Source organism: Leopardus geoffroyi, chromosome A2 (genome assembly GCF_018350155.1).
Source record: "Leopardus geoffroyi isolate Oge1 chromosome A2, O.geoffroyi_Oge1_pat1.0, whole genome shotgun sequence".
In the NCBI taxonomy this organism is placed as follows: Eukaryota; Metazoa; Chordata; class Mammalia; order Carnivora; family Felidae; genus Leopardus; species Leopardus geoffroyi.
The window spans coordinates 84,155,776-84,166,955 of NC_059331.1; the positions used below are offsets into that span (position 1 = coordinate 84,155,776).

Below are 11,180 nucleotides of genomic sequence, written 5' to 3' on the forward strand. Positions count from 1 at the left end.
AAAATAAAATAAAATAAAATAAAATAAAATAAAATAAAAATCTTAAAATGCCTATTACTTCAGTAACAAGAACCCTGAGATTGGGCTGGTTCTGGGTTCATTATTTTAGCAGTTCACCAAGGAGCTAGTAGCTTTTTCTCACTCTGTTCTACCAATCTCCACCTTTTGGGTAGCTCTCCTCATGAACACAAGATGGCTATAGTTGCTCCAGGCATCACCTCCACATGCAGCAACTTTCACAGGCAGAAATGTGAATAGCTCTGTCCTGAATCTTATTTTAAAAACTAAAAAAATTTCTCAGAAAGTCCCCAGGGGGATTCACCTTACTTTTCACTACTTAGAACTGGGTTATAAGCCATTTCCTAAAACAATCATTGGCAAAGAGATGAAATTACCATGCTTGGTTTACACTAGTCTAAGTTCATCCCCTTGGGATGAGGCCACGCTAATATGAAACACATGGCATAGCAGCACATCAACATGTGGATACTTGAACAAAACTGTCATTCTGTTAGTAAGGATGGAGGCAAGAAGAGAAGAAATGCATTCCAGTAGAGAATCAACAATGTCTCCTTAATAACTCTGTGGTCTTCTAAAGTCTGTCTGAAAACATATTCAACTGAAGCAAAGCATCTCCTTAGTCAATGCTAGAAGAGTCATTGTGATGCTTTTCACACTATACAATGAAGACTTCCCAATTATTTCTAAAAAAAGCATTTTCTTGATTCTTAGTAGTAGTTTAGCATATTGTTTAAGCTATCAACAATATCATTAATTTTACATAGTTTTTCTTAGACTTCATAGTATATGTGCACTTTATAGATCCATATACAGTATCACTCCATAGTGAATTAATCTGACATAAAGAAAATGGCTTTGAATTTAAAACATTAATGTAATTCAAAATATTCTATTCTCCATTTCATAACAAAATCTCTTAGGATTCAGGCTAATTAAACTCGGGTTTCTTGACATCTTTAATTTAAGGCAATACTATTACCTGTATTTTAGCTAAACATTTGCAAGTTAGGCATCATTTAACCTATTTTTAAATGATTATTGCTTTAGAACTGTAATACACTTTATATCCATAGCAAGTTCGATCGGGTCCTCTTACCTTTCTCTGAGACATCTAAACCAATGAAAATTAAAACACTGTAAATATGTTATCATGATGATGACCAAGCATGCCTTTTGTCCCTGACCCATCTTTTGTTACCTTATCATTAGGGCCTTCTCCCAGGCATTATGTAGTCCATCAGCCACTTGGCCATGCAAATAAAAATGATCAACTTCCAAACTATTAAAACCTGACTTCTCATTATCACTTCTTAAGAACTAATATACGTGAAATGTATAAATCATCTGGGTACTTGATTTCATTATGTCTTTATGGTATCCCACTATCAGAGCTAATAGGGGTTAAAAAATACCACTCACAGGGGTGTGTGGGTGGCTCAGCAGGTTGAGTGTCTGACTTCGGGTCATGATCTCATGCTTCATGAGTTCTAGCCCCACATCAGGCTCTCTGCTGGTAGCACCGGACCACTTCAGATCCTCTGTCTCCCTCTCTGCCCCTTCCCCCACTCTCAAAAAGAAATCAACATTAAAAAATACCACTCACAGTTGAAAATTAATAGGTGACTATGCAAACTGTTCAGCTAGATTTGTCACACATGGAAAAATTTTATGTAACTCTTTCTCTAAAGTAAGACTATATCCTCACATGCACATATCTTTCTGGGACTATGGATTTAAAAACTGGCATTAAACTTTAGTGTTTGAAAAATGTGTGTGCGCACCCACATGCGTGTGTGTGTATGTGTGTGTGACATCCACGTACACAAAGAAGAAAAGTAAATCTGTTGTTCACTAGAGTGATCTTTCACACTGAAGGGAAGAAAAGCATAGGCACTTTCAACCAAAAAGGAAAAGGAGATTCAGCTATAGACCTTTCAGAAGAAATACAAAGGAAAGTTTTATTACTTTAATTGCAAAGAGATAAGAGCATATTGATAACATTCTTGCACTTCTGGCAAGAGCATATTGATAACATTCTTGCACTTCTGGGGGGGGGGAGTCAACTTCTATTTAGACCCCAGTCCTAACACCAAAAAAATGGCCACCCTCCAAGTAACTGATTTTCTAGAAAAGTGAGATTACAGTTATTCATGTTCAAGGTGCTTTTGGAAATAAGCCAAGACTTCTGGGAGGTTTTAGTGACCCTTTAAAAAGCCTAAATGCTAGCTACTATTTAAAGAAATTTTGTCTTTAACATCCTTACAGCACAGACTGCAAAGAAAGGGGTCAACCACAGACTGATCAGAACGCTTCACAGATGTAACACTGGACATTACATATCTTTGAAATTTGCTCATGCTTGCAACCCAGCCCATCAGATTTTGACAAGTTCAGGTTATGTTGCTAGATAATCTGTGGGTTTCTACAACATTTGTTATCCTTGTATTCATATAGATTCTAGCTAAGTATAAACCTTTCTGTGCACAGCAATACGAAATACTAGGGTAAGCAACAATGCTCACCTGTAAAATAAAAATAAATGTTAAAAATTATATGTATTTTGCACTTAACATTTTTACTCAAACTCTATGATCTATTAAGTGACAATGTAAAGAGCAAACCGTTTTTTTATGCTACTCATACCCATGGGGACAAAAATAACATTACATTTGGGAAACTCATGTTTTAAGAAATTTCTTCAAACAAAATGTAATTTGAAAAATAGATAAATAAAATATACTTTTTTGACATTAAACAAGTATGCTTCTTCTGCTTCGTTTCACGGTCACTTAATAAAATCATGGTTATTTACAGAAAAATCTGATTTCACATGTACAAATTTCTCTAAATGCAGTTTAACAGGGTCAAAAAAATCTACAAATCTGTCATTAGAAAAATAAGTATCTATAGAATGTCTTTTATTTGAAACTATGAATGTTTATATTTTCTTCTGTTACATATTTGATTTGGCCTATTACTGGATATATAGCGACTGCCATGGTTTTGACACTGATTTTTTTAAGTGGGCCAAAATAACTGAAAATGACATAAAACTTCACATGGATTCATATAACAATTACAAGAACAAATGTATTTCAAGGTAGAGCAAGCCAAATAATTACAAATTTTGAAACAAATCCAACCATTTATTTAAAATATCTACTCATTAGCCTACTGGATCTTTGAAAATTAAGACATGGGATGCATTTAAGTGAATATTCAGTCAGTGGACAAATAAGAAAACTTTTTCTGTTTCTTCTGAAGTATCCAAATCAGTCAATGTTATATACTACACTTAATACAATTTTTTTAAGTTTTATAAAATTAATCTCCAAACAGAATTTTTTTAAGAGTTGATAATGTGTCAACAAGTGCAATAATGGAATATTAGAATAATGGAATTATTATTTCTCTAGGATGATATGAGCATTTTACAACACTTTTTAGCAGATGTGTATCTTTCACTAATTGAATTCAGTAATCATGAACTTGTTATTAAATTATCTATATAATATTAACTAAAATTTCCTTTCATTAAAGGAAATAACACATCAGTCCATACTGGAGATAGAAGAAAGAATGAAATTCTTTAAGCTGGGAATGAAATTAAATAAAACATTTTTAAAAGGTCACAACACTAAGAAATTTGTAAGACTCTTTTCCATATTTCTTGTCATGTAAATAGCTAGTATAGGTAAGAGATATATTTAAAAATTAATATTAAACATTGGAGCTTCAAGTTACAGGTTTCTGTTGAATTCAAAGATAGGGTTAATTCAACTAAAATCCTAAAATCATTGGGGAGCTGATGGTAGCTATATTGTTGGTTGTTCTATCTCATAAGTATTAATTCAGAGAAGTATTTATATTGAATTGCTGACATTCTCACAAGTGCAAAGTAAGTTCCTTGCTGTATTTTATGCATTTTTATTATACATAGTGGACTGTGAACACTTATGAATTAAATCTGTTTGTGATTGCTCCTCTTCATGAGATACTTGATTTCTAGCTGAGAAGTCAAAGTTCATTCTTAAAACATGTACTTGTATCTAAAATAGTCCCATGCAAAAAGGATAAATAAATTCCTAAATTTAAATTAGTGAATTCTAATAGGATTTCAATGCCTGCCAAGCCTAGAGTAAATGATTCAATACATTCACCAAATGCTTAAAAGATATGGGTACAAAGGAAATAAACTACTCAGTGAAAACAAACAATGGCTAAAATATGCAAATAATTAAACAGTGATCTGCACACATAAAGGCAGCATCAGTTGGAGTTATTTTTAAAAGGTAAAAATATGTTCCATTCCAGTTAATGGCATACTCTTCACATTAATGCTTTACAAAGAAAATGATTATTTTACTATACAAAAAAACCTCAAGAATACTACTTGCAAATTACTCATACTATTAATAAGTCAATCATTTCATATATTTCAGTTAGTCTTCAATTAGAATGAAATATCCTGAAAGTTAACGTTTCATATGTCACTAGCTCAAAATGACCATATGTCTGGAATAACATTTGTGTGGAGTAACACTTACATAACGCTCATTATCTGCCAGATACTACCTTATTTTAAATACATAACTTATTTAATATTTTCAAAGTACTATTACTACCCCAGGCTAGATAACTTGTTTATATTGCCCATACTAAGTGGCATACTCAAGATTCAAAATCAAGCAGTCTTCTTGGAAGACTGTTAAAGAACTACTACTCTATCTTACCTCTTGAAGGAAATGATTCAACCAGGGTCTGCTATGCATTTGAAAGCCAATGTTTTAAACTATAAGCAGTCAGAGTTGTCAAATGTGAAAACTTTTTGCTAATTATGAAAGTGAATGTGTGAGTTTCAAGAAACTAAAAAGGAAAGTGAGCATAATAAATATGCCAAGAGATCACACAGTATAAATGTTAAGAGCTGAGATGGTGGCACTTAAATACTTCAGCTGTGATTTCATCCTGAGATGAGTCTCATTCAAAACACACACATAAAAAAGCAAACTGTCATATTTAACATTCAAGGTCATACCATTTAAATTATGTACATATACCAAAAACTACAGTAGCGTCATCCATAAATTATGCCCAAAGATAATTGTCTCATTAACCTGGTTCCAAAACATTAAAGATAATTTATTCTAAAATAATTAACTGATCAAATTGTTCTAACAGTTTGATTGTTTATTGGTCAATAAAATTCACATACCTTAAATTTTTATGAAGGAAAGTCCATCTTTATTGGAGAAAATTTGACATGATTTGCTTTTACCTTTCCAAATAAAAAGTAGCACAGAGGTTTAACTGATACTAGCCTGAAGTCAGTCAAGAAGAAAGCATAACTCCTAATAAATGTGGATCTATTTTCCTTTGAAGAAGGCTTTGAAAGAAGCAATAGGAGGGAGAGCAATGTACATCTCTAGAACTGAATTTCAAAGGCCTTATTTGGCCCTTCTTCCACATGGGAAGAATTAGAAAACTTTTTGCCTTTTATTTTCCATTGTAAGATCCTAAATGGGAAAATAAGTCCAGGCTATGTAGGTCTCCATGTGGGATTAGACGCAGTGGCAGCCATAGTGCAAGGAATGTAGGACACAATGGTCTATGTAACTGGCTGCTGTGAACTTTAGTGGCAAACTTTAAAAAAAGAGAGAAAGAAAGAAAAACCTTTCGCACTTCGGCAAAGATCTCAAAATCACTCCAAGAAACTTCCTTCAACTGGGTCTACTGCACTAATGAGATCATGGAACAGATCTGCTAATTTAGAATTAAATGCTTTGGTGAGGAAAGTTTATTATTATAAACTAAAAAGTCAGAGTTTATAAAAACAAATTAGATGTGACAATACATGGTATTTTTCATATATGACTCATCACTGTGTGGATTAAAAGCAGCTTGAATTTAATTAAATGGCTTCTAAGAATGGTTTTAAAGACATTTAAACAATGCAGAAAAATTACCATACATCTACTTTGTTTAGTATATCTTAAAATCCTATACGTCGTTCTCTTTTAAAGTTATAATTTAAAATTATAACAACTATTAGAATTGATAAGTCACTATACTGTATACCTGAAACTAAGATAACACTGTATAACTATGCTAGAATTAAAATTTAAAAACTTAATTTTTTTCAAAAATGCTTAAAAATAAAGTGCTAAAATAAAAAATAAAATAAAAGTAAAAAGGAAATAAAATTATGACAACTATAATGCTAAATTAGCCAAACAAGTAAATAAAAATTGAGTAAACAATGCAATATTATCTGGTGCGCTTTTTATTAATATTCTTATTATTTAAATGTCTACTTTTCTTTGGAAAATTTGCCTTAGTTTACCTGATTATGTATGTAGCTTCTGTTTAATACCCAATGTTTAAATGAATATTCAGAAATCAATCATCTCATTCACATTTTAAAAATAAAATTGCCAAACAAACAATGTTTAAGTTTTTCAGCTATGCCAGTTTGTTGCTTTTCCAGAAATAAGAACACTGAGCCAAGAGCTTCTAAATATTTTTCTGGCAAGTAAAATCTATAGTAAAACTCCAGATACACAGGTACCATTATCTAACATTCTGAAATCTTCATTTTGCTTACAATGATAAATAAAATAAACCTGTCTGTTGTTTGACAAGGGAAAGAATGGTTTCAACAAGGGAATAGTATATATAAATGATGACATTTAGAAGAATATACAATAAGATTATATTTTCCACAAAAGCTAAGTGAGGCTTTTTTTTTTTTTCTTTCTTGGTCAATAATAACTCAGGTTGTGAACCAGGTTCCCGTGGAGGCTCTGTGAACATCATTACCAGCATCAATCATCAATGACCCAGTGAAGCCCAGAAACAAACAGCTAACAAAGAAAGAAAAGAGATTTTCCCCCTTTATGTATCACTTTATATTTATATATTCCATGAGTTCTAAAAGCAATACTCTTTCAAATAAAATATTATATAGAAGGTGGGCGATCAGAGACTACCTTCGATCAAGTCATCCACTGCAAGATTGAAATGGCATCTGGTCTAGGTTCCTAGCTTACATGGGAATCCTGGCATCTGGTCACGTTGGCCTCTTCATAAAGACCCCAAATGAAGGGGGCTCATGAATTCACAATATAGCCAGTCCACAGATTTTTGAAAGGTTATGTTAGAAAGCTCATTTTCTCCTCCTCTTCCTCCTTTTGTCTCTCTTCTTTTAGCAAGCTCATGTTCTTAACACAGGCAAAGATGTTTCATCTTTTAAATTGTTCTATACATTTACCTTGGTTTTGTCCTATGGTGTTATCGGAAGATAGTCAAAATTCCTTTTCTTACTTGAAAGCTTTTCATTATTTAATGATAGCTTTCATGCCCTCACTTTTCCAAGTTAAGTCTTACTATTAGATTTTATGGAATATAATAATCATCTCCCTTTCTTTCTTTTTTGAATACATTCTTACTGCTAGAGATACACTTTGCCAGAGTCCCACTCAAAATACAGGGCTCAGAAAGAACACAACATTAAATGTGGGCAACACTGTAAATCATAATAAGACAATCATTTCCTTCATCAGGATACTATCATTAGTCCAATTTCACAACACATTAACTCTTGCCATCACTTCCCACTACAAATACCAAGCTCCTGCCAATAAAAGCGCGCTCATTAATCGTGTGGCGGGTTTCTTGGACTCAAAACCAAAACCTTACATTTGTTAACTACTGCCGTAAGATAATATTACGACATCACGTAAGTTAGCAGGAATCCCTGTATTTGAGCCTCCGGTGTGTTATACTGAAAAATACCAAGATACTCTATTTGCCTTCCTCCCTAACTCATAAATCTTCAGTTTTGTACAGTACTGAGCTATGTTGACCTACAAGCCAATGTTTACATTAGCCTATCTCAATTAATAAGCCAGAAGATTCCCCAACGAAAACGTGTTCTCGTATGGCAACTGAAATTTAAGAAATTCTGCCAGAGACTTCTTTTTCATTTGCTTACTTTTCAAACTGATTTTATAGAGAAGAACATCTCCCTACGAGTGTTTCTCGATGGTCGGCCATGTAGTAAGATCATGGGGTTGTTCAAAATTCAGGCAATGACATGCTCAACTCCATCTCTGAGGCAGGACGAACACGTGAAGTCATCAACAAGAAGCCTTCAGCCTGATACGAATTTGCATATATGCATACATACAGCACATGAGATGTGCGTTTGAGCTACAGAACATACACAAATCACGTGAGGAAAACAAAGATTCGCTACTTTGGTCCTCTTTCCGAGAAACTTTCATCTCACTCTTCCCTCCTTCAGGACCCTATTCTCCTTTCAGCAAAAACAGAGTTAAGGAGAGTTCTGTAAGATCCCAGTCTCCCTACGTCCCCATCACAGCCTTCAAGTGAGGCTCATCCAAGCCAGGTTGAAGCTGAGGGAGCCTGAGCTGAAACCAGCTGGCTTTTCCACCCAGCTCCTCAGCAACACACCCCTCAAATCGGAAGCCAAAAGAGCCCAACCACAGGGAACTTCCACCCAACAAGGGCAACAACCCCTGGGGAGAGAACATTCGGGTAACCGTTTCTCTCCTCCGACCCCCCAACGCTAGAACCCGCTCCCAGTGCCGCGCCTCATTCTCGAGCCTTCTCCCGCCGGCCAACTCGGGGTGAGCACTGGGGTTAGTCAGTGCGCACGTGACGCGCGGTGCCCACATGACACGACCGTGGGCGGGGGAGGGGGACAGAGGAGCGAAGCAAGGAAAAAGTTAAGGAAGACCCGTCAAAGCGCCCAAAGCAATCTGTCCCTTCCCTTCTTGGTCACCTAGAGGTTCAAGGAGGGATCCTTAGGGGACGGCTGAGGACCAAGGCGTCTTCCGTCCGGCTCCTGAAAAGGGGGGCGTAGTTCTCCACTCGCCCCGCCACCCCATGTTCCTCCCCGCCCTGCTGGTGATGCCGCTGCACCCTCAAGTTGTTCCTTCCTCCCCTTTCCTCCCTCCCTCTTTCGTCCCTTCTTTCCTTCCGTCCTCCCTTTCTTTCCTTCCCCAAAAGCTCTTCATCCACTGCGGGCTGTGCCACTGACGCACATTCAATTTGCCCCGGGAGCTCGCCCGCACCTCTGAGGTCACACAAGGCCAAACACCTTCCAAAGTGGAGGATATAACTGCGCAAAGTTGCACGCCACACTGCAAACCTGTCCCTCCCTTCCATTGAGCACCCCTTTCGGACCCCCCGCAAAGCTCACTCGCTCTGCTGGGTACTCCCTCGACCTCCCCCACCGTCGCGCCACACACCCCCTTCCACACGCGAGCCCACCCTTCCACTGCCCTGCGCTTCGAGCGGTCCAGCCGCCTGGCAAAGCACCGAGCAAGCCGCTGCGCTCACCTTGTTTGACACACTTGAGCCGGAGGGGGTCCTTGCAGTGTTTGATCACGGCCAGCACGTCCCTGATGGTGAGCCCCGCCACGGGGGTCTCGTTCACTTCCAGCAGCAGCTCCTCCGACACCAACTTGCTGCCGCTCTCATAGGCCACCTTGCCGGGCTTCACCTCCCCCAGGTAGGGAAACTGTCCATTCTCGGCGCCCCCCTTCAGTTCAAAGCCCAGCTGGCCCTCCGGGTTCCTGCCAATGACACTCTCATGGACTTTGCTAGTCCAGTGGCTTTTCTTTTTCAAGCTTTTGGACATGGCAGTGGGGTGAGTCGCCTCAGCTCCTGAGGGGTTCCTCTGGGGTAGGGGAGTTGGTGGTGAGAGAATGAGGATGCAGGAGCAAGGGGGCCAAGAGGTGAGAAGAGCAGACTTTGCCTTCCTCCCCCTTCTGTTCGGTGCTTTCCCTCTTCTTTGGATGGAGTGAGGATGATGAAGGGGGAGGATGAGAGGGACGGCTGGGCAGAGGTAGGAGAGCTTGGGTGAGGTTGTGCTGTCCCTTGAATGACACTCAAGGCTGTGGCCCCGCAGCAGAGGAGAGCTGTGGTGGCGGCGGCGGCAGCGGCGGCGGCGGCAGCCTGAGCGAGCAGTAGCCGAGCTGGTGAGCGAGTGGGGTGGGGGTGGGGAAGGAGGGTAGGGATGCCGGGGGCCACTCCTGCGTGGTGCGAGTGGGAGCGCGCGCGCGCGCCTGGGTGTGTGTTGTTAGCTGATATCCATGGTAGCTGCAGTGGCAGCAGCAGGGTCCGTGTGTGTGTGAGTGTGTGCGTACTAGTTGTACTGTACTGGCAAGAGGGGAGGAGGTAGGGGAGGAGGGAGCAGGCTGGAGCGGGAGGAGGGCCGCGCGCGCGCGCCGGGTGGGGAGCCGCTTCGCCGCTGTCTCGCTCCCTCCCTCCGCAGCTTGACCCGGTAGTGAAGGCAGAGAGAGAGGCAGGCTGGGTCCGCCTGGCAGCCTACGAGAAGAGGCGGGAGCGGGAAAGGAGGGGAGCCGAGGCCCGGCGTGGGGAGGCCGGCAGGAAGGGCTGCGAGCCCTGTGCGGACCTTTCTTCAGCCTCCACGCGGCCGGGCGGCGCGCTAGGTTACTGCGCCGCGAGGACGTCCGGACTTCCTCAGACCGGGACTCGACGGGAGCAGAAAAAGCGAGACCCGGACTTGGGGCGCGCCCCCGAGCCCGGGGCTCCGGCGGGACCGCTGCGACCCCGCCCCCCCCCCCCCCGGCCCGGGACCCCGCCGTGGGAAAGCCCAGCTGGCGGGACGCGGCGTGGAACTGCAGGGGAGGCCTGAGCTCCCGGCGTCGGGAGGCGGCGGAGGAGTTCACTGTTGAGCGCTGCTTTGTTTGCAGTCAAACTCGTTGCAGAGTTCTCAGAATTCCCCCTCGGAGAAGCGGAAAGTTGGGGAAGTGCAAGCTGGTTACCCAGACGGCGGGTGGGCTGAGCATCGCTTTGCGGGGTGCAGGCCGGGACGGGAACTCAGCGGAGGGGCGGAGTTGTCCGGCGAGAGGCTGCGCCAGGGTCCCAGGGGAAGGGGCTTCGCTTTTCCTGGTTGGGAGACGCGGAGCACAAGGGGCTGTGGGCTGGGGCGGGAGAAAGGTGGTCTTGGCAGCTTCCTGGGAGAAACGGGCTGTTCACCCCGGGAGCTGTGGCGGACACGACTGGGGCACATCCTCGCCCAGGAGAGCCTCAGACTCGGGCTTGTACCTTAGGAAGAAACCTTAAGACGTCCTGGCCCGACAGCTACCTGCTCCACAGGAGGAAAA

The 11,180-nt window shown here is 40.8% G+C and overlaps 1 protein-coding gene across 9 annotated transcripts in view; it reads right to left on the minus strand.

Moving 5' to 3' along the window:
- The window catches only part of MAGI2 (membrane associated guanylate kinase, WW and PDZ domain containing 2), a 1,332,179-nt gene extending 1,321,884 nt beyond the window's left edge, over nt 1-10,295 (minus strand). For 3 of the 9 annotated variants that reach the window (XM_045494594.1, XM_045494593.1, XM_045494591.1), the window contains exon 1: nt 9,388-10,294. In XM_045494594.1, coding sequence (XP_045350550.1) covers nt 9,388-9,688 — 301 coding nt within the window. In that variant the 5' untranslated portion in view covers nt 9,689-10,294. Of the gene's footprint in view, nt 1-9,387 lie in introns of all 9 variants that reach the window. The other 6 variants (XM_045494596.1, XM_045494595.1, XM_045494592.1 and 3 more) reach the window with 5 other exon arrangements.
- Between the last annotated feature and the right edge of the window lie 885 nt (nt 10,296-11,180).